Source organism: Oryctolagus cuniculus, chromosome 1 (assembly GCF_051225735.1).
Source record: "Oryctolagus cuniculus isolate XC-2025 breed Fujian yellow rabbit chromosome 1, ASM5122573v1, whole genome shotgun sequence".
Lineage (NCBI taxonomy): Eukaryota > Metazoa > Chordata > Mammalia > Lagomorpha > Leporidae > Oryctolagus > Oryctolagus cuniculus.
Genome location: NC_142867.1, coordinates 134,982,656 through 135,010,564, shown reverse-complemented (window position 1 = coordinate 135,010,564; position 27,909 = coordinate 134,982,656). Strand labels below are relative to the sequence as shown.

Sequence of the window (27,909 nt, the reverse complement as noted above, 5' to 3'; positions counted from 1 at the left end):
AAAATTCAGTCATTTAGCCAAGGTACCTTCTCAATGCTTTCCAACCAAAGTGAACAGATTAGCTTTACTGTTGTAGCCTGGGGCATCTCAGGATGTTTTGGGAGAGAGCCTGAGAAAGCAGGGTTCTGTCTAGATCAACTGCTACAGAAAGCAGGGGTAATCCTGCCGCTGGCTATTTCAAATCTTATCCACAAGGAGGGCAGAGAGAGACTGACGCTGTAACTATAAGGAGAGTGACAGTCATTTGTTTTGGTGGAGAGAGAAGTGTGTTTGGTACTTTGTGTGTGGCACATTGGTCTTCCATCTTGTTTGGATAAAAATTAGGTGGTAGCTTTATTCTGTCTTACTGTGTCATGGCCTCAGATGTCAGAGCCTGTGAGATTATGTCATGGGGGTGAGTCCCAGGCTGTCAGGGATTGTCTTGTTTTCTTTTGTGTACTTTCTCCACCTTCAACTTCACCCCAACAGCACTAAAGCAAATTAATACATTTCATTCCGTTCAATTAAAAAAAATTATTTGTTAGCTCCAACACTGTGCTCCTTCCCTGAAGCTGAGTGGACAAATGGCTTGAAGATCTGGCTGATGGAGGCTGGCACTGTGGCACAATGGGTTAGAGCTACCGCCTGCAGTGCCGGCGTCCCATATGGGCGTCAGTTCGAGTCCTGGCTGCTCCACTTCCAATTCAGCTCTCTGCTGTGGCCTGGGAAAACAGTGGAAGATGGCCCAAGTCCTTGGGCCCCTGCACCCACATGGGAGACCTAGAAGAAGCTCCTGGCTTCAGATGAGCTCAGCTCTGGTTGTTGTGGTTATTTGGGGAGTGAACCAGTGGATGGAAGATCTCTCTCTCTCTCTCTCTCTCTCTCTCTCTCCCTCTCAACCTCTCTGTCTTTAAAATGAATGAAATAATTATTTTTTTAAAAAAAGTTAAGGAAGTACAGAGATAATGAGCTACAGTATGTAACTTAGGGAAGCTACTTTCAGGCAAGTGTGTCTTTTTTGTTGTTGTTGTTGTTGACAGGCAGAGTGGATAGTGAGAGAGACAGAGAGAAAGGTCTTCCTTTTGTCGTTGGTTCACCCTCCAATGGCCACCACGGCTGGCGTGCTGCAGCCAGCGCACCGTGCTGATCTGAAGGCAGGAGCCAGGTGCTTCTGGTCTGCCATGCGGGTGCAGGGCCCAAGCACTTGGGCCATCCTCCACTGCCTTCCCAGGCCACAGCAGAGAGCTGGCCTGGAAGAGGGGCAACCGGGAAAGAATCCAGCGCCCCGACCGGGACTAGAACCCGGTGTGCCGGCGCCGCTAGGTGGAGGATTAGCCTAGTGAGCCGTGGCGCCGGCCCCAATTGTGTCTTACCTGATAACACCAACTTTAACTGTCAGTGTGCTTAGATTTTTTTTATGGGATTTTTTTTTTTGGAGGGAGTGTAGGTTTTATTTATTTATTTATTTGGAGATTATTTTTTGAAGATAGAGGGAGAGATAAAGAGGGAGAAGAGAGAGAGGAGTCTTCTAACTACTGGTTCACTCCCCAAATGGCTGCAACAGCCAGGGCTGGGCCAGCCTACAGCCAGGAGCCAGAGACTCCATCGGGATCTCCCACATGGTTGGCAGGGACACAAGTACTTGGGCCATCTTCCACTGCTTTCCCAGGCACATCAGCAGGAAGCTGAATCAGAAGTGGAGTTCAAGTCCTGGGACTTGAACTTGGGATGCTAGCATCTTAGGCGATGCTTAACTTGCTGTGCCATGATGGTGGTCCCTGGCTTTAGTATTTGATTTTCACCCTTTGGGTAGATGCCGTTATCGAAGACAAAACCTGAGCAAGTAATGGAATTGAATTTATTCAGTTCAGGGTATTGAAATCAGAAAAGCACCCAGATCCAAGGAGCAGAGCTGCTTGGTGGGATGATTTTGCCTTAGACTTTCGTAGGGTGGGGTAGACCCATTACTGGTGGGAGGATTTATAGGTGAGATTGTTTTGCCATCAGGAGAAATCCCACTTCACTGAGCAAGAAATGTTTATCTCCATGTGGAGGTAGTTTCAGGCCCACAAAAGGTTCTAATCATTCACGAGACAAGGAATAAATAGTTGCAAGGCCTGCATCCGTCCTTGTCATCAGGTTTAGGCAAAGGGGAAAGGATCTGTGTTTGGCTTTGTCACAGATCAAGGGAGTCCTCTGGGAGTCTAATGGGAGTCTTGAAAGAGAGCCAGCAGTGCAGAGAGGGGTGATGCTTCTGGGTAAGCCATTTTCCTGAACACAAAGGGTGGGAGATGCCAAGAAAAAATGAAAAGGTTGGAGGGCTTTATTCATGTCGCTGTTTCCCCAGATTACGTGTGGGCTGTAGGGACTCAGATACTTCAGCCATCATTTGCTGCTTCCCAGGCACATTAGCAGGGAGCTGACCTCAAAGTCAAGTAGCGGGGACTTGAACCAGCACTCTGATATGGGACACAGGCATCCCAAGTGGTGGCTTTTTTTGTCCTTCATGTATTTATTTGAAAGGCAGAGTGGCAGAGGGACAGAGAGAGAGAGAGAGAGGGAGAGGACACTGCCATCCGCTGGTTCACTCCACAAGTAGCCAGATCAGGGCCAGGTTAAAGCCAGGAGCCAGGAACTCCATCTGGGTCTCCCACGTGGAAGCAGGGGCCCAAGCACTTGGGTCATCTTCTGCTGCCTTCCCAGGTGCATTAGCAGGGAGCTGGATCACAAGTGGAGCAGCCGGGACTCGAACCAGCACCCATAGGGGATGCTGGGATCTAAGGCAGTGGCTTTACCTGCTGTGCCACAACGCCAGTCCAGACTTTTTGACTTGGTGTATTTATTTATATTTTTGTTTGGTATTCATGGGCTGAATTGTATCCTTCCCCAGATTTTGAGGAAAAAAAAAACACCTAAATGACATTATACCCACAGGGACATGTATTTCAGTACTAAAAAAAGAGCATAGTGTATGGAATACTGAAAGCCTGTACTATAGCTTAATGACTGGCACTAAATAAAAGTACTGCAAAAATGCTCATAGAGGAAAATTGAATTAAAAGTTAATTTCACTTTGGTGCAAAAAAATTGAACTCCATGCATAGTTTTCTTTTTTCATAATACACATTTCCAAGACATTTTGAACTGCACTGTAACAACAGATGTTAAATATGTTTGTGATTCTTGCCACCCAATACCATCTTTCCCATCCATTATCTAATAGGGATTCGTTCTGAGAGGAGGAGTGTGGTGGGGGCAAGAGGCGCGGAGTCACCACACAGACCCCGGGGAGTCGGGTGAAAGTGGGCCAGAGGTGAACAGCCTGTAGACTGGTTTATTTTCAGTTGGTACAGCAGCTTATATAGCCAAGGCAGCCAATCTGGTCAAGGGGCGGTCTATGCCCTAACCAATCACAGCCTGTTGCCAGGCAGGCTCTGTTGTCAGCGGCCATCTTGGCATGGCCTTCTCATTCCACCACACCTGTGTGTGGGGGTGTGAGTGACAGAGACTCAGAGGGGAATTGGAGGTGGGGAGGAACCATGTCAGACACACTGCACACTCATCACGTCAGGTGAGTCCAATTTCCCCTTCACCAAATCTGTTCTTGTCACGCATGGGTGGGAGAAGGTAGAGACAGGATATAGGAGGTCAGTGAAGAGGGTTTTCTCTAGCCTGAAACTCTTAGCCAAATCTAAATGTCATTCATGCCTCAGAATATTTTACTTATTTGAGAGGCAGAGGAACAGAGAGGTGGAGTGACAGAGAGGGAGAGAGAGCTTCCATTCATTGGTTTGCTCCCCAGATGCTGGGATGGCCAGGACTCAGCCAATCTGAAGCCAGGAGCCAGGATCTCCATCTAGGTCTCCCAGTGTGGGAGGCAGGGACCCAAGTACTGCTCTGCCAGGAGCATTAGCAGGGAGCCAGATCAGAAGCAGAGAAGCAGGGACTCAAACCAGTGCTCCAAAGTATGGGATACTTTCTCAGAAATCTTAAGGCTTCTCCATTGCTCCCAATTAAAGACTGTGGGGAGGACTCTGGGTCTTGCTGTTCATGCACAGAACGTGGCAAAGGCAATGGGACAGCCTGATGGTGGCTAAGTTGTAAGATGGGCTTCTGTCTTGCTGCTTTTCTTTCCCTGCCTCATCTTGAGTGTTGATCTGATGGAGAGGGGCACCTGCCAAGGAACTGGGTGGGGGAGGAACAGAAGGCAGGCTCTGCCCAGCAGCCAGCAAGGATCTGAGTCCCCAGTCCAACCACCCTCAAGGAGAGGAATCTGGCCACAGGCAGGACGGGAGGCAAGCTGGCCCAAGCTGATGTGACTATGGCCGACACCTTTATGGCAGTCTTGTGAAAGCCCTGAATCAGAGGACCCGGCAGAGCCACGTGCAGATTCCTGACCCACAGAAATGTCACTGAGTTATGGGGTGATTTGTGGTTCATCAATAGATAAGTAATACAGTAGGTATGTTATGCTGCTGGGTGAATGGAAATGTCATCTGATTCATTATCATCTAAATTACAATCTTCGACTAGAATATTTCAAGTTGCTGGTTGCAGTCCATGAAATGGATCATAGGGTTATTATCAACATTAAGAAAAAGTGAAATAGAATAGGATAAAACAGAACACCATGGTGGGTAAGGGTAAGTATAATCTCATGAAATTCTTTTTTTTTTTTTTAAAGATTTATTTATTTATTTGAAAGTCAGTTACACAGAGAGAAGGAGAGGGAAGAGCTGGAGCTGGTCCTAAGCCAGGAGCCAGAAGCTTCTTCCAGATATCCCACATGGGTGCAGGGGCCCAAGCACTTGGGCCATCTTCCACTGCTTTCCCAGGCCACAGCAGAGAGCTGGATCAGAAGTGGAGCAGCCTGGACTTGAACCGGCACTCATATGAGATGCCGGCACTGCAGGTTGTGACTTTACCCACTATGCCACAGCGCTGGCCCCAAAACTTTTATTTTCATTTACTCACATGTATTTTGAGTCATGTCGTCCATGCACGTGAATTGAGTCGTGATGTTAGTTGTATTTTGGATGATACCTTAACATCAATACAATTTGAAAGTCACTGCCCAAGGCCCATTTTTCAGGTTGCGATGATGGCTCTTTCCTGGTCTCCTAGTTTCCCTCATGACTGGTGGACACCATGCTTGCCTGGTTTGCCCACAGGGGCGAGAGAATCTGCCTGGCATGGTTGGACAGGATGCATTAGGAAAGTTCAGCTTCTCCACTCTACACTAAGGAACCAAAGGCAGAATGGTGGCTAGAACTCCCAATATGGTAAGTAAAGGGGCTCTCTCTCTGTTCCAGAAATAAAGGGAAAACCAGACACTCCTCAGTACTGAAGGAACCTAAAGTGGGAGGAGTAGGATCTATTGCTTCCCGAATAACTCATTTTCTACAAAAACAAAAAACAAAATAACTTTTTTATTTGAAAGCCAGAGAGGAGAAAGAGAGAGAGAGAGAGAGAGAGAGAGAGAGAGAGACTATCCACTGGTTTACTCTCCAAATGCCTGCAACAGCTAGGGCTGGATGAAGCCAAAGCCAGGAGCCAGGAAATCCATGTGGGTCTCCCATATAGGTGACAGCAACTCGAGTGCCTGAACCATTATCTACTGGCTCCCAGGGCGCTATGAGCAGGAAGCTGGAATTGGAAGCAGAGCCGGGACTCAGATCCAGACACTCTGATATGGAATGCAGGCGTCATAGCCAACGCACCAAATCCCAGTCTATGGTTCAAGCTGTTCTGAGAATGTGCGTGTGTTAGAAGTCTTAGGGGGAAAGGACAAATGTTTCTTTTCCTTCCCTTCCTCCCTCTCTCCCTCCCTCCCTCCCTCCCTTCCTTCCTTCTTTTCAAAAAAGATTTACTTATTTATTTGAAAGGCAGAGTTACAGAGAGACAGAGGCAGAGAGAGAGAGGTCTTCCATGCGCTGGTTCAACTCCCCAGATGGCTGCAATGACTGGAGCTGCTCCAGTCCAAAGCCAGGAGCCAGAAACTTCTTCCAGGTCTCCCACATGGGTGCAGGGGCCCAAGGACTTGAGCCAACTTCTGTTGCTTTCCCAGGCCATAGCAGAGAGCTGGATCAGAAGTGGAGCAGCCAGGTCTCCAAATGGCGCCCATAGGAGATGCCAGCACTGCAGGTGGTGGCTTTACCTGTTACGCCACAGCGCCAGTCCCGCAAATGTTTCTTTTACTAAACTGGGCCCAGCTGTGATCTTCTGTGATTTGCTGCTCCTCTACAAACTTGGACTGGCCGTAGGTGTTGTCTGTAGCCGAGGAGTCCCAGTGCACCATGGAGCACAAGTGGAGGAGGTCTTCAAAGGAGCTACAAGGCATCTCCCAGTGGGAGATCCATATGAGGCTCCATTTCTTCCAGCGGCCCTAAGCCCAGCTCTTCCCACTGCCTCCTCAAAAGACAACCTTGGAGGCCATCGTCCTGGCGCTCAAGTTTGTGTACCTTCCAGAGGATCCACTGATCATGAGGAAATTGCAATTCTTACCTTGCCACATGGTGGCAGCACAGCCGCTACTGCTCCACCCTGCACTACCATTCAATCAAGTGGCCCGGTGCTTCCAGCCTCTCACCCGGCACCTGTCTCCTCTTTCTGCAGCTCTTGCAAATTCTGCAGGTGACCCTTGGAGCTTCCTCTGATTTGGGGTGGGGGGGGTCTTTTAGTTTCTCTTCTCTCTACTCACCCCAGAAGGCCCAAGACCCCTGTCTCATATCGTTAGCATCCCTAAGTACCCCCAACCCTTTTTAAAAAAAGATTTATTTTATTTATTTGAAAGAGTTACAGAGAGAGGCAGAGAGAGAGAGAGAGAGGTCTTCCATCTGCTGGTTCACTCCCCAAATGGCCACAACGGCTGGAGCTGCACTGATCTGAAGCCAGGAGCCAGGAGCTTCTTCCAGGTCTCCCACGCGGGTGCAGGGGCCCAAGCACTTGGGCCATCTTCTACTGCTTCCCCAGGCGATAGCAGAGAGCTGGATGGGAAATGAAGCAGCCGGGTTTCAAACTGGTGCCCATATGGGATGCTGGTGACACAGACAAAGGCTTAACCTACTACACCACAGTGCCGGCCCCACTGTTATTTATTTAGGCTTTGTCTGTACTGGGTTCTCCCGTATCAATTCACAGTCCCAATGGGCAACACAGGTTTTTTTCTGTTTGTTTTTTAAGAGTTCTAAGAAATGCAACACAATGAATTGACATATTTGATGTTTTTTTCCCTGGACCACAGGCTTTAGTTTGGAGGAAAAATGCAGAATCTCAAAAAGAACTATAAAAGCTGTAGCAAATTATAATTTACCCTGAGATCTCTGAAGGTCCTATTTAGAAACAATCAATGGTCAATGTCACGGTTTTGCAAGAGCAAGAGACACAAACCATCGAAACATCAGATTCCAGGTTTCTGGCCTTAAGGATTTCCCAATCTCCTCTGTGAGATACATTTTGGACTAGAAGAAAAACATTGGCAGTCTCACAATTATTTCTTTGAAGAATAAGTCCCCTTTATGCACAGGAACCTGTGAATCCCTGACAACTGCTTTTTGGAACACCAAACCACCTTGATTGCACCACAAAAAACTAGAGACACTGAGGCATTTAAAACTAAATCAATGGGGGCCAGCGCTGTGGCACAGCGGGTAAAGCTGCCACCTGCACTGCTGGCATCCCATATGGGCACCAGTTCAAGACCTGGCTGCTCCTCTTCCGATCCAGTTCTCGGCTATATGGCCTGGGAAAGCAGTGGAAGATGGCCCAAGTGCTTGGACCCTTGGAGCCCCGTTGGAGACCAGGAAGAAACTTCTGGCTTCGGATTGGTGCAGTTCCAGCCGTTGTGGCCATCTGGGCAATGAACCAGGGGATGGAAGACCTCTCTCTCCCTCTCTCTCTCTCTGCCTCTGCCTCTCTGTAACTCTGCCTTTCAAATAAATAAATAAATATTAAAAAATAAATAAAAACCAAACCAAGGAGACGGTGCTGTGGCACAGCTATTGGAGCGCCAGTTCAAATCCTGGCTGCTCTGCTTCCAATCCAGCTCCCTGCTAATGCGCCTGGGAAAGCAGAGGATGGTCAAATGCTTGGGGCCCATGTGGGAGACTTGGATGCAGTTCCCAGTTCCTGGCTGGACCATTGCAGCAACCTGGGGAGTATGCCAGCAGATGGAAGATATGTGTCTATCTCTTCTTCCTCTGCCTGTCACTCTTTCTTTCTCTCTCTCTCTTTCTCTCTTTCTTTTTTTCTCTCTCTCTCTTTCTTTCTTTCTCTCTTACAGCTGGACTGGAAGAGGAGCAACCGGGACTAGAACCTGGCACCCATATGGGATGCTGGTGCCCCAGGAGGAGTATTAACCAAGTGAGCCACGGCGCCGGCCCCCACTCTGTCTTTTTAATACATAGTTGTTTTTTTTGAAAGTACATTGGAAAAGTTAAAAATAGAATTACCTCTCTCTCTCTTTCTGTCTCTGTGTAAGTCTGACTTTTGAATAAATAAATAAATCTTCAATTTTCAAAAAAAAAATAGAATTACCATATGACCTAGCAATTTCATTCCTAGGTGTATACCCAAAAGAACTGAAAACAGATATCCAAATAGTCATACAAAAAATGCTTACAACAGCAATATTCAATTTAGCCAAAAAGTGAAAATACCCCCAGGTGCCCATGAAATTACGAATGGACAAAACATGTTGGTATAGCCACACAGTGGAGTATTATTCACCCATAAAAAAGAATAAAAGTGCCGAGAGATGCTACAGCATGAGTGGACCCCGCAAACATTAAGCACAGAAACCAGAGATGTCGCCCATGGAGTGACTGCACGAACGCGGGACACCCAGAACGAGCAGGGGCTGGCGGGCGAGGGGACCACCCGCAGGACGGAGTTTCTTTCGGGGAGTGAAACGTCTTGGAGGCAGACACACACAGGCGATGGGTGCATGACGTCGGGAATGCGAACTCGACAATAAAGACGAACTGGACTGGTGGCTAAGCTATTGAGGTGGAACCTGCAGGGTTCTCGTATCCGGTCAGGAGCCCATGGACAGCTGCTTGAGCTCAGCGCCGCGGGAGCAGCCGGAGCCTCCACTGCGGCAGGAGGAACCTGTGTGGGTAGGAACGCTCAGAGCCGGGGCTCGACTCTGCCACCGGAGGCCGGGACTGATTCAGGGGTGGGACAGCGGAGGGGCGGGGCGGGGCCAGGGGGCGGGGCGAGGCCAGGGAGTCGGGGCTCGCGGCAGGAGCAGGGAGCGGGTGGGGCGGCAGGGGCGGCAGGGGCGGGGCGCCGCTCGGGGCGGGGCCAGGAGGGACGGGCTTCGCGGAAGGGGCGGGGCGCTGTTGGGGGCGGGGCCAGGAGGGACGGGGTTCGCGGCGGGGGCGGGGCTCGCGCAGGGGCGGGGCGCCGCTCGGGGCTGAGCCAGAGTGGACGGGGTTCGCGGCGGGGGCGGGGCGCTGCTGGGGGCGGGGCCAGGAGGGACGGGGTTCGCGGCGGGGGCGGGGCTCGCGCAGGGGCGGGGCTCGCGCAGGGGCGGGGCGCCGCGGGGGCGGGGCCAGCACGTGGCGCCGGGACGGCGTTCCTCGCGCGGCTGGCTTCGCCGGTTGCCTGGAGAACGCGTGACAACAAAAGGCGCGGGCGGCGGCAGCGGCGCGGCAGAGCGAAACCGGGGAGTCGTGCGCTCGCCGCCAGAGACCGGGCCTTTCCCGAGCCGGTGAGTGCGGGGACGGGGCCGGCGTCTGTCAGCGGCGCCCCTGAGCTCGCTCGGCGCTCTGGCTGTGGGAGCCGCGGCGGGGCGGGCTCGGGGGGCGGTTGGGGCGCGGGCGAGGCTGACGGGGGCGCCCGGCGGGGCGTGGGGGTGTGGGGGTGCCCCTGAGGGGGCGGGCCCTCCGGGCCGGAGCCCGCCGCCGCCGTGGCCTGCGCTGCGCGCTGCGGGAACCCGGAGCCTCCTCAGCGGGGGTGACGGGCGTGAGACCCCTGAGAGAAAGTCTGTGCTCCGTTCCAAGCACCGGGCCTTTCCGATCGCCCACCCACTGCGGGTTCCCAGCTCAGGTTGGCGCCCACCCTGGCCTCGGGAGAGCCAGTGCTGCTGTCCTGGCTCCGCTCGGGAAACCCTTTCAGCATGCCTGATGTCCCCAGAGAGCAGGTGTTAGCGACGGAAGGCGGCCGACCTGAGCAAGTGTCAGCGAGACGGAGTTGTTTTAAAAAAAGAGACTGCTTCTTGTGTATTGATGACAAGCCATTATTGCTTTATAAAGATTTATTTATTTGAAGGCAGAGGTACAGAGCGAGAGACAGAGAGGTCGGTCTTCCATCCGCTGGTTCACTCCTCAGATGGCCGCAACGGCCGGAGCTGTGCCAATCTGAAGCCAGGAGCCAGGAGCTTCCTCTGGGTCTCCCACGCGGGTGCAGGGGCCCAAGGACTTGGGCCTCTTCTACTGCTATCCCAGGCCACAGCAGAGAGCTGGATCGGAAGTGGAGCAGCCGGTGCCCATATGGGATGCCGGCATTGCAGGCGGCGGCTTTACCCATTATGCCACAGCACCAGCCCCAAACCATTATTTTTTAACTGATAGAATAGTTGAGTTTCAGTTGCTCCTAGAGCCAAATTGTTTCTAGATGTTCCTATTATAAAAACCAAGAGGGTGGAAATATCTCAGTTGCGTTTGACAGATTTTATTCACAGTTTCATCAGAATTAGCCAGGTTTGGCTTAATATAGATCATTACTTTTATGGCATAACAAAAAGACTATTTGATAAAAATTTAAATGTTCGGAAACAGTTGGAAGAATCAACTCGGACGACATCCTTGCAGTCTACCAAGTTCCCATTGGCAAATGACTGTAGAGTTCTTTAGAATCCAGTAAAGGATTTACCACGTATATGAGTATTATTTTAGTGCCAAGGTTACATGTCTTTCTTTGTTTTTGCCATTCAGTATTTTGTTGTTGATTGTTTTGGGATTTTACAGCCCAAGGGACCTGATGCTTTTTACTCAGTGGGCTCCTTATAGTGTGATTAAGTGTTTATTATTGTTAGGATCATCTTCATATGATCCACTCACAAAGTGGTAAGTGCAAAGTACTACAGTCTTTTTAAAGGCTAGTTTATATATATATATATATATATATATTTAATTTATTTATTTACTTGAGAGGTAGAGTGACAGAGGGAGAGACAGAAGGCAAGGTCTTCCATTCACTGGTGCACTCCCCAAATGGCTGCAAAGCCTGGAGCTTTGCTGATCTGAAGCTAAGAGCTAGGCACTTCTTCCAGGTCTCCCACATGGGTGCAGGGGCCCAGGCTCTTGGGCCATCTTCTACTGCTCTCCCAGGCCATAGCAGAGAGCTGAATCGGAAGCAGAGCAGCCGGGACATGAACCAGCATCTGTATGGGATGCGGGTGCCACAGGTGGAGGCTTAGCCCACTACGCCACAACGCCGGCCCCTAAAGGCTAGTTAATTAATTAATTAATTAATTTATTTTTGACAGGCAGAGTGGACAGTGAGAGAGAGAGACAGAGAGAAAGGTCTTCCTTTGCCGTTGGTTCACCCTCCAGTGGCCTCCATGGCTGGCGTGCTGCGGCCGGCGCACCGCGCTGATCCGAAGGCAGGAGCCAGGTGCTTCTCCTGGTCTCCCATGGGGTGCAGGGCCCAAGCACTTGGGCCATCCTCTACTGCACTCCCTGGCCACAGCAGAGAGCTGGCCTGGAAGAGGGGCAACCGGGACAGAATCCGGTGCCCCGATTGGGACTAGAACCTGGTGTGCCGGCGCCGCAAGGTGGAGGATTAAGGCTAGTTAATATTAAATATGGTATTAGTAACATTTCCATAGCAACCCATGCTTAGAATGTTATTTTTGGTCTAGTAGTCAACTAGTTACTTAATGATATTGTTCAAGATAGCTTCTTCAAAGGCCTGGCCTCATCTCTGATTACTTTACATCATCTGCCTTTAAACATTCTCAGGTTACTTGTTACTTTTTTTTTTTTTAAGCTTTTATATGGTGTAAGCTTTACCCTACCAAGAGTATGAACATTTGTGTACAAGCTTTTATACAAACATATGTTATCATTTCTCTTGGCAGGAGAATTGCTCAAACGATAAGTCTGTGTTTAACTTTTAAGTAACAGACAGTCTGTTTTCCAAAGTGGCTATACCATTTCACATTTTCACTAAGAGAGAAGATTCCAGTTACTCTGCACCTCCACCAACACTTACCATGATTTATCATGGTAATTACACCCTTGCTAGTGGATATGGAGTGATACTGTGTTTTCCTGATAGCTAATGAAGCAGAGTATGTGCTTATGTGCATGTGCCTAGTGACCATGTTGTGTATCTTTTTTTTTTCTTTCAAGATTTATCTATTTATTTGAAAGGCAGAATTACAGGGTGGGGTTGGGACAGATCCTCCATCTGCTGGTTGACTTCCCAGATGGTCATAACAGCCAGGGCTGGGCCAGACCAAAGCCAGGGGCCCAGAACTCCATCCAGGTCTCCCACTTGGGTGGCACTTGGACCATCCTCCACTTCTTTCCCCCATGCATTGGCAGGGAGCTGGATAGGAAACGGAGCAGCAGGGACTGGAACCAGCACTCATATGGGATGCTGGCATTGCAGGCAGTGGCTTAACCCACTGTGCCAGAATGCTGACCTCAAGCCATTTTGTGTATCTTCTTTGAAGAACTGCTTTTCCAGATAATTTGCTCATTTTAACTTTTTTTTCTAAGATTTATTGATTTTGAAAGTCAGTTACAAAGAGAAGGAGAGACAAGAGAGCTTTCATCCCCTGGTTCACTGCCTAGATAGCCACAATCGCCAGCCTGTGGGCAAAGCCAGGAGCTAGGAACTTCTGGGTTTCTCACATGGATAGCAGGGGCCCAAACACTTGGGCCATTCTCTGCTGCTTTCCCAGACCATTAGCAGGGAGCTGGATCAGAAGTGGAGCAGCTGAGACACGAACCAGTACCCATATGGGATGCTGGCATGCCACAATGCTGCCCTCCTCCCAACTTCATTCTTACACGTGTCTTATCTGTTGTCCCTGTACCATTTGTTTAAAAGGCTGTGCTTGCCCCTTGGAATGGCACCATTGTTGAAAATTGCCCATAAATGTGAGGGTTTATTTCTAGATTCTCAATTCTGTTCTTTTGATCCATATTCTCTCCTTTTGTTCATATCACATTGTTTTCATTGCTGTTGCTTGGTTTTGAATGTAGGGAGGTGTGAGTCCTCCTGTTCTTTTTTGATATTGTTTTGGCTATTCTGTGTTCTTGATGAGTCTGTATAAATTTTAGGATCTGCTTGTCAGTTTCTGCAAATTAATCAGCTGGGATTTTGACAGGGTTGCATTAACTATGTATCAATTGGGGAATACTGACATCTTACCTATTAAGTTTTCAAAGCCATGAATGTGGGAATTTTATTTGTTTAGATCTTTGTTTTAACTTCTTCTTCTTCTTCTTTTTTTTTTTTTTTTTTTTTTTTTTGACAGAGTGGACAGTGAGAGAGAGAGACAGAGAGAAAGGTCTTCCTTTTGCCATTGGTTCACCCTCCAATGGCTGCCACGGCTGGCGCGCTGCAGCGGGCGCACCGCGCTGATCCGATAGCAGGAGCCAGATACTTATCCTGGTCTCCCATGGGGTGCAGGGCCCAAGGACTTGGGCCATCCTCCACTGCACTCCCTGGCCACAGCAGAGAGCTGGCCTGGAAGAGGGGCAACCAGGACAGAATCCGGCGCCCCGACCGGGACTAGAACCCGGTGTGCCGGCGCCGCAAGGTGGAGGATTAGCCTATTGAGCCACGGCACCGGCCCTGTTTTAACTTCTTTAAACAATGTTTTATAGTTTTCAGAGTATAAATTTTATGTGTCTCTTGTTAAATTTATTCCTAAATATTTTACTTTTTTTAAAAAAAGATTTATTTACTTATTTGAAAGAGTTACACAGAGAGAGGAGAGGCAGAGAGAGAGAGAGACAGAGAGGTCTTCCATCCACTGGTTCACTCCCCAGATGGCAACAATGGCTGGAGCTGCGCCGATCTGAAGCCAGGAGCCAGGAGCTTCTTCCTGGTCTCCCACGTGGGTTCAGGGGCCCAATGACGTGGGCCATCTTCTACTGCTATCCCGGGCCAAAGCATAGAGCTGGACAGGAAGTGGAGCAGCTGGGTCTCGAACCGGCGCCCATATAGGATGCTGGCGCTTCAGGCCAGGGCATTTAACCCACAGCGCCACAGTACCGGCCCCATTTTTTTAATGCCATTATAGATGGAATTATTAATTTATTTGTCAGAATATTTATTTTAAATAAAGTTCTGAGTTTAATTTTAATATGTTAATTCCATCAGCAATCTTCAAAAATAAATACAACCTAATATTTAGTAGTATAAAAAGTAATTGTTGCTGGCGTTGCGGCTCAATAGGCTAATCCTCCACCTAGCGGCGCCTGCACACCGGGTTCTAGTCCCGGTGGGGGCGCCGGATTCTGTCCTGGTTGCCCCTCTTCCAGGCCAGCTCTCTGCTGTGGCCAGGGAGTGCAGTGGAGGATGGCCCAAGTGCTTGGGCCCTGCACCTCATGGGAGACCAGGAGAAGCACCTGGCTCCTGCCTTCAGATCAGCGCGGTGCGCCAGCCGCAGCGCGCCAGCCGCGGCAGCCATTTGAGGGTGAACCAACGGCAAAAAGGAAGACCTTTCTGTCTGTCTCTCTCTCACTGTCCACTCTGCCTGTCAAAAAAAAAAAAGTAATTGTTATGGTAGTTTTTATTATTTTTGCATAAAATTTAGTTTTATATTGATTTATAGAAATTCTTGAAATATTTTCATGGGCTTATTCCTAATATTTGTGACAAAGATGCCATTTTTCCATACATAGCTGTAAAATTAAGCAGGATTCAGACTACACTGTAGCTATTTAGTTCTGCATTGTTCTGCCCTCTGCTCAAAATCAAGTGTTTTCTTAACTGTATCTGTCTGCTCTACCCGTGTAGCAGCCTTATTACAGCAAGTGAACTCAAGATTAAAATTTGTTTTTTTATTTTCGTTCACAGGAGTCCAGATCTTACATACAATGGATGCTTCTCACACTAGACACTGAACGTTAAGAGATAACTTGTTTAGTACAATCCAAGCTGCCATGGAAGAAATACCAGTAAAAGTTGCTGTAAGAATTAGACCTCTGCTTTGCAAAGAAGTTCTTCATAATCATCAAGTGTGTGTGAGAGTTATTCCAAATACCCAGCAAATTATCATTGGGAGAGACAGAGTGTTTACTTTTGATTTTGTTTTTGGCAAAAATTCCACTCAAGATGAAGTTTATAATACATGTATAAAACCCCTAGTGTTGTCACTCATTGAGGGCTATAATGCAACTGTTTTTGCCTATGGACAAACTGGATCTGGGAAGACATACACCATTGGAGGAGGCCATGTTGGTAAGATTCTCACATTCGGCTTTATTTGAGACACCAGAGAGAAACTTGCATATGACAATATCTGATACATACTGTGTGCTTACATATTGATTAAATAATTAAAGAATGAATAGGATAATCCTTTGTCATCATGTGATCATCTTTGAAAGAATTGTGTTTAAATGGTGAAGCTTCATTAAATAATCAAATTTATGATTATATTTGAGGAAAGAAGTTCAATGCAATGTTCAGTATTCAGCCCTTGTTATTTAAAATTTTAGATTTTAAAACAAATGAGGTAAAATAAATGAGTGCAACATGCCAGTTATGAATATTAAGCATCCTGCAACCAGGAATTAGGGATACTAGGAGAAAAATGTTTTATGGATTAAAGTGTGTTTTTTAAAAACCTAGATTTCTATTTCAAATTATTTCAGATATTGAATATTTTAGTATATGATTTCTTCTGCTTAGAATCATAGTTTAGAAAATGTGGAATCTTAGGATTTCCTGTGGCTCTGAAGGGAACCTTGGAAATCATCTCTCTTCACTGATGACTTCTGAGCTTCAGCCACAGAGAGATGAAGAGCTTGTTCAGTTAGTTGGCTAGTGGTGGGTGGGGAATTAAAAGGCGAGTACTCTGTTGAATGTTTTCTCTTTTGGTATTTTTTTATACTAACACCAAATTTCTGATTGTTTCACATATGCATCCTTGAATTTTGGTTAGTATTCTCTATATGTGCTGTGAATGTCAATATTTTTCATTTTCAGTCTTCTCAAATGTAAAATATGTTGCCCTGAGAGGCTGCTTTCATGATACATGTGGAGGTAGGGGACTTCTGAAGGGTGGCTGTGTCTTTGGGAGGACCCCTCATTCCAGCAATTGTGGGGAAGTTTTAAGTGGTACCTCCCAACCTCCCAATTATTTTTTTTTCCTGAAATGCCATTTAAGGATTTAGTTTCTTTCCATTCCCTCCCTCCCTCCCTCCCTTTCTCCCTTTGCCTTTCCTTCCGATTTATTTATTTATTTATTTATTTATGAGACAGAGTTACAGACAGACAGAAGGACAGACAGAGGTCTTCCATCTGCTGGTTCACTCTCCGAATGGCTGGAGCTGAGCCCATCAGAAGCTAGGAGCCAGGAGCTTCTTCCACGTCTCCCACGTGGGTACATGGGAGCTGGATCAGAAGTGGATCAGGGATTAGAACTGGTGCCCATACAAATGCTGGTGCCGCAGGCAGAGGCTTAACCTACTATGCCATAGTGCTAGGCCCCCTCCCAATTCTTAAAAATCACCATTTTACAGAATTGAAAGATTACAGATATTGGATTATTTCTACCTTTCACAATAAAATTAACCCAGTTTTTCTTGTGCAAGTTGTGACGTTTCTTGAGGATGGTAGTTTTTCTTTGTGTTTTTGATTGGCATACTTTTATGACCTTAAAGACCCAAATACCAGGGCCAGCACTGTGGTGCAATGGGTTAAGGCCCTGGCCTGCAGCACTGGCATCCCATGTGGGTACCAGTTCAAATCCTGGCTGCTCCACTTCTGATTCAGTCCCTGCTAATGCACTGGGAAAGCAGTGGAAGATGGCCCAAGTCCTTTGGCCCCTGCACCCATGTGGGAGACCTGGAAGAAGTTTCTGAATCCTGGCTTCAGATCTGCCCAACTCCAGCTGTTGCAGTCATTTGGGGAGTGAACCAGTGGATGGAAGACCCCTTCCCTCCCCTCCCCACCCCTCCCCTCCCCTCCCCTCTCCTCTCCTCTCCTCTTCTCTCTCTCTCTCTCTCTCTCTCTGCCTCTACCTTTCTCTGTAACTCTTTCAAATAAAAAAAGACCGAAATACTGATAGGAGTTATGAAATAGTTAGAGCTTGGTGATTTAATTATAGCGATAGTGTGTTTTATTAAAAAGCCACAAATACAGTTTTAATTCTGTAAGGGAAAAATTACTAAAGTTGTTTATTGTCCTAAATATTTTAAAAATATTTATTTATTTATTCATTTGGAAAACAGTGGCAAAGAGAAAGAGACATGCATAGAGAGAGAGAGAAAGAGTGAGCTTCCATCTGCTGGTTCACTCCGCAAATGACCCCAAAAGCTGGGACGGAGCCAGGAGCCAGAAACTCCAGCTGAGTTTGTCACACAGGTGGCAGGGATTCAAGTACTTGATCCATCATCCACTGCTTCCCAAGCACATTAGCAGGGAGCTGGGATTGGAAGTGGAGTACCTGGGATTCAAACTGGCCTTCAGAATGGGATTTGAACTTCACAGAGACAGCTTAACCTTTTGTGTCTCGCTTGTCCTAAAATATTTTAGCTACTCTAAAATTCTGCATATCACAGGAGATAGAGCACCAATAGGAACACTTTTTAATGATTTTTTTCCTACTTAAAACATTAATGTTCACTATAAAAATAATTACAACTGATGCCTAAGAAATGAAAACAAGTGAAAGCTCTTCTCACACCTCAGTTTTTGTTTGTTTTTAAAGTTTGTTTAATGAGATAGTGACCTGTGATTCTGTAACTTTCCTTTCGCATTTAATATAAAATATTTTACTTCTCCTTAGGCTTATACATTTACACTTCATTCTTTGGCTGTGTAATATTTCCAGAATATGAATGGTCATAGTGCATCCATGGAAGCAGTTTGTGATTGCCTCTGACTTTTACTATAATAAAAAGGTTTCTCTATGTACATTTAACTTTGCCTATATGTTACAGGAATCTACTTTCTATTGCTAATAGCACAGTAGCACGGACTGGGCAGGTTATAAAGAACAGAAGTTTAGGGGCCGGTGCTTTGGCGCAGCCGGTTAACGCCCTGGCCTGAAGCGCCAGCATCCCATATGGGCGCCGGTTCTAGTCTCGGCTGCTCCTCTTCCGATCCAGCTCTCTGCTGTAGCCTGGGAAAGCAGTAGAAGATGGCCCAAGTGCTTGGGCCCGTGCACCCATGTGGGAGACCTGGAAGAAGCTCCTGGCTTCTGCCTTTGGATCAGCGCAGCTCCGGCCATTGCAGCCAATTGGGGGAGTGAACCAGCAGATGGAAGACCTCTCTCTCTTTCTCTGCCTCTCCTCTCTCTGTGTGTAATTCTTTCAAATAAATAAAATACAAATCTTAAAAAAAAAAAAAAAAAAGCCCTAGCCTGAAGCGCTAGCATTGCATACGGGCACTGGTTCAAGTCCTGGCTGCTCCACTTCCAATCCAGCTGCCTGCTATGGCCTGGGAAAGCAGTAGAAGATGACCCAAGTCCTTGGGCCCCAGCACCCATGTGGGAGACCCGGAGGAAGCTCCTGGCTCCTGATTTGGATCAGCACAGCTCCAGCCGTTGCAGCCATCCGGGGAGTGAACCAGCAGATAGAAGACCTCTCTCTCTCTCTACCTCTCTCTGTAACTCTAATAAATAAAATAAATCTTAAAAAAAAAAAAGAACAGAGGTTTACGTTGGCTCATGGTACAGGACAAGGGGCCACATATGCTGGTGGCCTCCTGCTGGCAGGGTTCTGAGGTGGTGCAGGGCATCGTCGCGTTGCAAGAGATAGGGAGTGTCTCCCTGTGTGTCTGCGTGCTTCTGATCTCTTTCCCTCTTACACAGCCACCAGGGTTCAATCTCTGGGCTCCAGCACAATGGTTTTACCTCGTCCTAGTCACCTTTCAGAGACTCCACCTCCAAACACCACAGCCAGCTTAAGTTTTTACACTCTTAACTACCTCCCCTGGGGGGTTAAATTCAGCACCTGAAGCCTTGGGGACATGATCAGACCATATCCAAACACATGGGTTAGTATATTCCTATAGATTATATTCCCAGAGGTGGATTTGTTGAGCCAAAGTATGCACATTTATTTAACAGTTTTATTAATTAATTTACTTGGAAAGTGACGAGAGAGGGGGAGTGACAGAGATCTTCTATCCGCTGGTTCACTCCCCAAATGTCTACAGCCAAAGCTGGGCCAATCTGAAGCCAGGAGCCAGCAACTCTATCTGGGTCTCTGAAGTGGGTGACAGAGACCCAAGTACTTGGGTCGTCATCTGCTGCCTCCCAGGATAAGCATTAGCAGAAAGCTGGATGGGAAGCAGAACTGGTACTTCATCTCAGGTGATGCAGTATGGGATGCAGGCATTCCAAGCAGAGCCTTAACCTGCAGCACCACGACGCCTGCTCCAGAGTATTCACGTTTAAAATGCAGATGGAGGGGCGGGCATTGTGGCACCGTGGGCTAAGCTGCCTTTGGGATACCCACATCCATTAGTGCAGAGCCTGGGATTGAAGCTTGCCTCCTCTTCCATTCCAGCTTCTGGCTAGTGCATACCCTGGGAGGCAGCAGATGATGGTTCAAGTGCTTGGGCCCCTGCTACCCACATGGGAGACTCAGGTTAAGTTACAGGCTCCTGCCTTTAACCTGGCTCTGTCCTAGCTGTTGTGGGTATTTGGGGAATAAACCAGCAGATGGAAGATCTCTCTGTCTCTGTGTCTGTCTGTGTATCTCTCTGTGGCTTGGCATTTCAAATAAATAAAAAGTTTTTAACAACAATTTGAAGATACTGGACACTGACAGCTACCCTCTGGAAGGGCTATGTCAGGTTATATTCCCACCACCACTATATGAAAACTGATTGCGGATATCCTTGTCACTTACTGATAATATAGATTCAGACATTTCCCCCAGCTGACAGTTGACAAATTGTATTTTGTTGCTCGAAACTGCATTTATTTCCTGGTATATTAATGAAGTTAGTGAGTTTTCTATTTCCCAGATTTTCTCTATGGGATATTATAGATACCTCTGCACCCCTCATCTGGTGTTTAATTATTGATCATGCAAATAGTGTTGATTCTCCCCCAGTGAATATTTATTAAGCATCTATAGTATTTATTTTTTAAAGATTTAATTATTATTTGAAAGGCAGAGCTATAGAGAGGCAGAGAGAGAGAGAGGGAAAGAGAGAGGTCTTCCATCCGCTGGTTCACTCCCCGAAAGGCCACAATGGCTAGAGCTGGGCTGACCTGAAGCCAGGAGCCAGGAGCTTCTATGTCTTCCATGTGAGTGCAGGGGCCCAAAGTCTTGGGCCATCTTCTACTGTTTTCCATGGCCATGGCAGAAAGCTGGTTAAGAAATGGAGCATGCCAAGACTCGAACCAATGCCCATATGGGATGCCAGCACTGCTGGCAGCAGCTTTACCCACTACGCCACAGCGCCAGTCCCCTATAGTATTTAGAGTACCATGCTAGGCACTGTATCAGAGTGGAAATCTCTATATTCATTTTCTTGCTTTTCATAACTTTAGATTTACTACCTATAGAAGACATAACCTTTTTTTTTTAAAGATTTATTTATTTATTTGAAAAGCAGAGGCAGATACAGAGAGAAAGGGAGAGAGAGAGAAGAGAGAGAATTGATTGATTTTCCATCCACTAGTTCACCCCCCAGATGGCTGCAATGGCCAGAGCTGGGCCAATCAGAAGCCAGAAGCCAGGAGCTTTTTCCAGGTCTCGCACGTGGGTATAGGGGCCAAGCAGTTGGGGATCTTCTATTACTTTCCCAGGCCACAACAGAGAGCTGGATCAGAAGAGGAGCTGCCAGGTCTCTAACTGGCGTCCATATGGGATGCTGGCACTACTTTACCCATTATACCATATCACCAGCTCCAAGGCATAACTTTTTTTTTTTTTTATAAAGATTTATTTACTTACTTGAAAGAGTTACACAGAGAGAAGAAGAGGCAGAGAGACATATCTTCCATCCACTGGTTCACTCCCCAGATGGACACAACTGCCAATGCTGTGCCGATCCGAAGCCAGGAGCTTCTTCTGGGTCTCCCATGTGGGTGCAGGGGCCCAAGCACTTGTGCCATCTTCCACTGCTTTCCCAGGCCATAGCAGGGAGCTGGATCAGAAGTGGAGCAGATGGGACTCGAACCAGTACTCATATGGGATGCTGGCACTGCAGGTGGCAGCTTTACGTACTATGCCACAGTGCCAGCCCCTGAAATTTTACTTTTTAATAAGTTTTTTTTTTGAATTCTTGTGCTTTGTTTTCTGTTGAAGTGGGGAAGTCAGTAGTCTATTCCGGCTAGTCTAGATTGCTTGTTTATACTATAGTTTGAAAGGGTTTAGACTTCTTTTATTGGCTAGTTCCTAGAAACTCTAAAAAAGGAATCCTCATTTTCTTATTCACATTGAAAAACCTTACCACTTCTTATACTTGCCACGCGATGGCAGTCTTGCATTTTAAAAATAGGCAAAAGTCTGTCCCAGTTGCTCCTCTTCCAGTCCAGCTCTGTGCTGTGGCCCGGGAAGGCAGTTGGAGGATGGCCCAGGTGCTTGGGCCCTGCACCTGCATGGGAGACTAGGAGGAAGCACCTGGCTCCTGGCTTTGATTCGGTGCAGTGTGCTGGCCATAGCAGCCATTTGGGGGGTGAACCAACAGAAGGACGACCTTTCTCTCTGTCTCCCTCTCTCTCTCTCTCGCTGTTTAACTCTGCCTGTAAAAAAAAAAAAAAAAAAAAAAAAAAAAAAGCAAAAGGCAGCCATCCAAGTTACTAGACGTTCAGATTCTTAGGATGGTTGTTGCCAAAAATCTAAATCTTAGTAACCTTCAGCTCGGAAGCAGGTTGTTCTTAAGGTTCATTGTAAGCCAAACCTTGTTCATTGGCACGTGTTTTCCATGAAACAATGCTAAAAATGGTAGGCAGGTTTCCTGAACTGGCTTGCAAAACTTATTAACTCTCAATTTCTTTATCACTCTATTTGTTTTAAATTTTGTCTTTATCTTGTACCTTTTTTTGTTACTTAGAAACATTGTGGTAAATATTCCCGTAAATACAACTATACATAAAACAGAATATACCATTTTAATTAGTACCTTTATGTGTACTGTTCTGTGACGTCAGATTTACTTGCTGTCTTCATGTGGTCATCACCATTGTTTCCAGAATGTTTCATTTCCCAGACAAAAGCTCTGCAGTCATCAAGGGGTGATTTCTCCCTGCCAGCCTGTGGCAGCCTCAGATCTACTTTGTCTCTGTGGACTGGCGCATTCCCAGTATCTCATAGAAGTAGAATCTCTCAGCTGGCACATTGCAGCATGTATCAGAACATCATTCTTTTCTATAACTTAATAATATTCCGTTGTGTGTATACACCACATCTTATTTATCCATTCCTCTGTTGCCAAACACTTGGTTTGTTTCTTTTGCTTTTAGGAGTGATGCTGCTGTGAACATTGCGTACTAGTATCTATTTGGGTCCCTTGTTTACATTTTTAAAAATAATTTATTTATTTATTTTACTTGAAGGGTGGAGTTACAGAGAGGGAGAGGGAGAGGCAGAGGGAGAGATTGCCCATGTGAGATGCTGGTGCTGCAGGCGATGGCTTAACTCGCTATGCCACAGCACTGGCCCCTGCGTATACATTTCTGTTAAGCTGCTTTTAACTTTTTAACTGTTCTCGAAGCAAGGTGGGGCATAAATGTTCTCTCATAAAGTCATTGTGCTAGTGTGTGTTTCAGGTTGTGGAAGCTGTAGCTCAGCTGCTGATGGAGAAGGGAGGTGTGGTATGGACATGGGCCTGCACTGAGGCCTAGACCTGGGCAGGCCGACCATCCTGCACCTCTCTTCTGCACACGTCATCTGTCACCATCAGACTCGGGCTTGGTTCTCTGCCCTCTCTCATCCCCTTCTACCCTCATGCTCGCTGTACTTGTCTATCCCCCCAGAAATCTCAGAACAGGTGTTCTTGGCTAAGTTTAAGGAACCATAATACGAGGACTTTTTTTTTTTTTTCCTAAAGGGCTCTTGCTAAGGAAAATGAATTGCACTCCAGTGATTGGCATCTCACCTGACCATTCCCCAAAAGAATATGAAATAGGTTGAGTTTACATGGGTCAGTTTCCCACTGCTTTGCAGCCTTTTCTGTTTCAGAAATGATATATTGTCTAAAACCTCCAACGATTTTATCACAGTGGCTCCTCCTAGTAGGGGGCCCTTAGTGAACATCCGAGAGATAGTGTGGATTTGAGCAAGGGCAGCCTTTGATGTGAAGAGACTTTTTTATGGGCCTAGGGCCACATTCTTGCATCTAGTATTTAAGGAGCAGTAACTCAGTGGATTGGAAAAGGTGAAGAATTTATAAGATGACATGGTCTATTTATGGAATAAAATGATACTCCCTATTGTTTGATCTTTCATATTTAAGTAGGTATTTCTTTTTTTAAAAAGATTGTTTATTTATATATTTGAGTTACACAGAGAGAGGAGAGAGAGAGAGAGAGAGAGAGAGAGAGAGAGAGGGAGGTCTTCCATCTGATGGCTCACTCCCCAATTGGCTGCAACGGCAGGAGCTGAGCCAATCCCAGTCCGAAGCTAGGAGCCAGGAGCTTCCTCAGGGTCTCCCACATGGGTGCAGGGGCCCAAGCACTTGGGCCATTCTCCGCCACTTTCCTAGGCCATAGCAGAGAGCTGGCTTGGAAATGGAGCAGCTGGGACTCGAACCAGTGCCCATATGGGATGCTGAAATTACAGGCAGCAGCTTTACCTGCTATACCACAGCACCGGCCCCTGTAATTGCTTTTTTATTCATAGATCCTAGACATCTATTTAACAGTAGGTACATGGTAGATCATTGTTAATCAGCCATTGTTCTGATGGCTTTATTAGATTTTTTTGGAATTTTTTCAAAAATTACAGTAAGTCTTTCCTGATCCTTATATAACATCTCTGAGTACATCCATCCATAGGTATTCTTTTTTCTTAAAACTTTAAAAATACATATATTTAATTTTTTAAAAAATTCCTTTTTGAGAGAGAAGAGAGAGCTCACATCTGCTGGTTCGCTCACCAAACGCCCACAGTAGCTCCCAACTGGGATCAAAGCCGGGAGCCAGGAACTCAGTCCAAGTCTCCCAGGTGGGTGGCAGAGATTCAAGTACTGGAGGCACCACTGGCTGCCTTCCAGGGTGTGCATTAGCAGGAAACTGAGGACTTGAATCCCAGCACTCCAGTATGCATTGCAGGCTCCCCAGCTGGCGTCTTAATTGAGCAGACGGTTGAAGGGCATCACTTGTGATGGGGCCCACTTCTCCCTTTGCCGCTCTTTCTTAAATCCTCTCTTCAGACTTTCACCTCCACTGCCACGGAAACTTCACTCATCATGCATTAGTCATAAATGATCCTTACTTTGCTAAGTCCAGTGGCAAGTTCTCATCTTTTATCCAATTGGACCTATTGGCACATCAGACATATTTCTGCTTGGTTTCCAGGCCACCACTTAACTGGTTTCCTCCTGCCTAACTGGTGGGCCTTCGTGCTGTCTTGCTGGCCCCTTCGTAGTGAACCCGTAAGTGAAGGTGCTGAACAGCCCCGTTTCCGTGGGCTTTTCTAACCCTCTGCTTTCTTCCTGGGTGATCTCCTCCAGCCCTGTGACATTAGAGCCCATCTGTGTATAGCTGACTCCCGTTCCCCCCTCCCCATACTTCTGACCACTGGTTTGAATTCTGGACTCATAGATCCAACTGCTTATTCAGTATAAGGAATGCCTAGTAGACATTTTAAGTTTAATTCATTAAAAACTGAATTCCTGCTGTTTCCTCTCAAACCAGCATGTCATCTATTCCTTCCCATTTCTGTTGATGGCAGCTCTGGTGACGCAAAACAAAACTTTTGGGTTGTCCAGGACTTACCCTTTCTTTCACATCCCACATGCAGTGTGTCAGGAAACCTTAATGGCTCTCCTTCAACAGAAATGCAAATCCAGCTGCCACCATCATGTCTACCCCCCGATTCCCTGTACGAACCTCCTGAGTTGTTGCCCTGTTTCCATCCTACAGTGCATAGCAGCCAGAATGGCTTTTAAAATCTCAGCTAAGAATAGCTTCTTGCTCTTCTCCAGTGGCTCTCATCTGACTCAGAATCAAACCCTGGGGAAGGCATTTGATGTAGCAGCATAAATCACCGTTTGGGATACTCCCCACTTCCCCAGATGGATTGCTTAGTTTGACCCCCAAGTGACTCTGCTTCTGATCTAGCCTCCTATATCCTGGAAGGCAGCAGATGGTGGCTCAAGTACTTGGATCCCTGCCACCCCAATGGGAGCCCCAAATTGACTTCTGGGCTCTTGGCTTTGGGTTGGCCTGGTCTTGACTGTTGCAAGCTTTGAATTAGCAGATGTAAGTGATTGTTTCTCTTTCTCTGTCATACACACACATACGGGCACACACTTTCAAATAAAATAAAAATAAATTAGAAATTTTTAAAAAAGAATGAAGCCCCAAGTGTACAGTCCCTCTACCAGGACCTGCATGATGTGGCTTGCATCATCACCATTCTGAGCTCATCTCCTGCCACTGTGCCCTCACTTCCTCTGTTCTAGCCACACTGAACTTCTTGCTTACAGATCACACCAGTTTAGTGCCTTTGCCTTGGCTGTTCCCCCTTGTCTGGGCTCCATGGCCCCTTTGCCCCCTCTTTCAAGCATTTCTCAAATGTCAGCTTTTGAATGGTGCCCACCATGACCTTGCTGTTGAAGTTATGAGTGCTGTCCTCTCAACATGCAGTCCCACTTCCTGTGCTGCTCTCTTAATACATTCTTCAGGCACGCTTGCAACCTTTTCACATGCCATGTAGCTCACTTATTATTCTGCTTTGTTATTGCCTCGCCTCAGTAAAATCCCATGGGGAATGGATTTGTTTCCCTTGATTTTTTTCACTGATAGTTCCCAGGGTCCTGGAATAGTACCTGCACATAGTGTTATAAGAAAAACATATTCGTTCAAAGAATGCATGAGTGAATTCAAAGGGGAGGCACACAAAAGTTTTTACCTATGAATTTCATAGAACTGTAAGAAAAGAAATTCATTAATTGTAAGTTTTGCATTGTAGCTTTTCTTATAGTTTAAGTTCCAGATGTGATTCCTTTTTCTAAAATTTCAGCTTCAGTTGTGGAGGGTCAAAAGGGTATCATTCCTCGAGCCATCCAAGAAATATTCCAAAGCATCTCTGAAAATCCTAGCGTTGACTTTGATGTAAAAGTGTCTTACATAGAGGTTTACAAGGAAGACCTAAGAGATCTGCTAGAACTGGAGACATCCATGAAGGATCTTCACATCCGAGAAGATGAAAAGGGAAACACAGGTAAAGGAGCCTACAGATAGACCTTAATGCAGTTTTAGAGATAGGCCAGTAATTTAAAAAAAAACAGGTGAAATATGTTTACTTTTAAATGGATTGTTTATTGAGTATCAATCAACGAAGTTATTGAGGTGAAAAAGTAGGAGTTCGTACTAGTTGGTAAGCTGGATTATAATTATTTCTTTTGTAATTGAAAATATTGGTTTCCTACATTTCCCCTCTCAGGTGAGACTTTGCTAGAGGCTAAATTTGCTTTTGTGTGTGTGTGTGTGTGTGTTTTCTTCTCTCAATGCTACCCCGAGGTTAGGGGTGGCTTTGCTTTTAGATGTTCATCCAGTTGTCCAAAACTCTCCTGTCTTCCTCTCTGCTTTTTCCCAGTTCACCTTTTTAATCCCTTTTTTCTTTTTTTAATTTGGAGTCAATATTTTTGCTTCTCCATTGTTGACGTTTCCCTGTCCTTGTTGTGCTGCTCCAGGTCTGATTTTCTTTTTTTTTTTTTTTTTTTTTTTTTTTTTTTTTTTTGACAGGCAGAGTTAAACAGTGAGAGAGAGAGAGACAGAGAGAAAGGTCTTCCTTCCATTGGTTCACCCCCTAAATGGCTGCTACAGCCAGCATGCTGCGCCAATCCGAAGCCAGGAGCCAGGTGCTTCCTCCTGGTCTTCCATGCGGGTGCAGGGCCCAAGCACTTGGGCCATCTTCCACTGCCCTCCCGGGCCACAGCAGAGAGCTGGACTGGAAGAGGAGCAACTGGGACAGAACAGGCGCCCCAACCGGGACTAGAATCTGGGGTGCCGGCGCCACAGGCAGATGATTAGCCTTGTGAGCCGTGGCGCCGGCCATCCAGGTCTGATTTTCTGTGTTAGCAACCTGCTGTTCTCATTTGGTTGAAAATAGAAGGAAGTCAGAATGGGAGAGGCTAAATGCAAGATTTTTGTGTTTTTTTTTTTTTTTTAAGATTTATTTATTTATATATATGAAAGTAAGAGTTACAGAGAGAGTGACAAAGAGAATCTTCCATCTGCTGGTTCACTCCCCAGATGGCCCCAATGGCTAGGACTGGACCAGGCGAAGCCAGGAGTCAGGAGCTTCATCCGAATCTCCCACACTTGAACCATCTCGTGCTGATTTTCTCCAGCCATTAGCAGGGAGCTGGATTGGAAGTAGAGCAGCCAGGACACAAACTGGCCCCTATCTAGGATACTGGTGATGCAGGTGGAAGCTTCATCTGCTATGCCACAAGTCTGGCACCAGATGCAAGTATGTTTTTTTTTTTTTTTTTAATTAATTTATTTATTTGAAGGAACTATAGAGGGAGAGAAAGAGACAGAGAGAGAGAGAGATCTTCTGTCTGCTGGTTCACTCCCAAAATGGCCACCACAGTCAGGGC

General features: G+C 46.7%; 1 protein-coding gene across 6 annotated transcripts in view; it reads left to right on the top strand.

The window, feature by feature from the left end:
- The first annotated feature begins 9,520 nt into the window (after nt 1-9,520).
- KIF27 (kinesin family member 27) overlaps nt 9,521-27,909 on the top strand; it is a 98,726-nt gene continuing 80,337 nt past the window's right edge. For 4 of the 6 annotated variants that reach the window (XM_089315367.1, XM_089315383.1, XM_089315376.1 and 1 more), the window contains exons 1-3: nt 9,521-9,691; nt 15,025-15,408; nt 26,325-26,525. In XM_089315367.1, the coding sequence (XP_089171493.1) occupies nt 15,111-15,408; nt 26,325-26,525 (499 nt within the window). In that variant the 5' untranslated portion in view covers nt 9,521-9,691; nt 15,025-15,110. The remainder of the gene's footprint in view (nt 9,692-15,024; nt 15,409-26,324; nt 26,526-27,909) is intronic. The other 2 variants (XM_089315385.1, XM_051833661.3) reach the window with 2 other exon arrangements.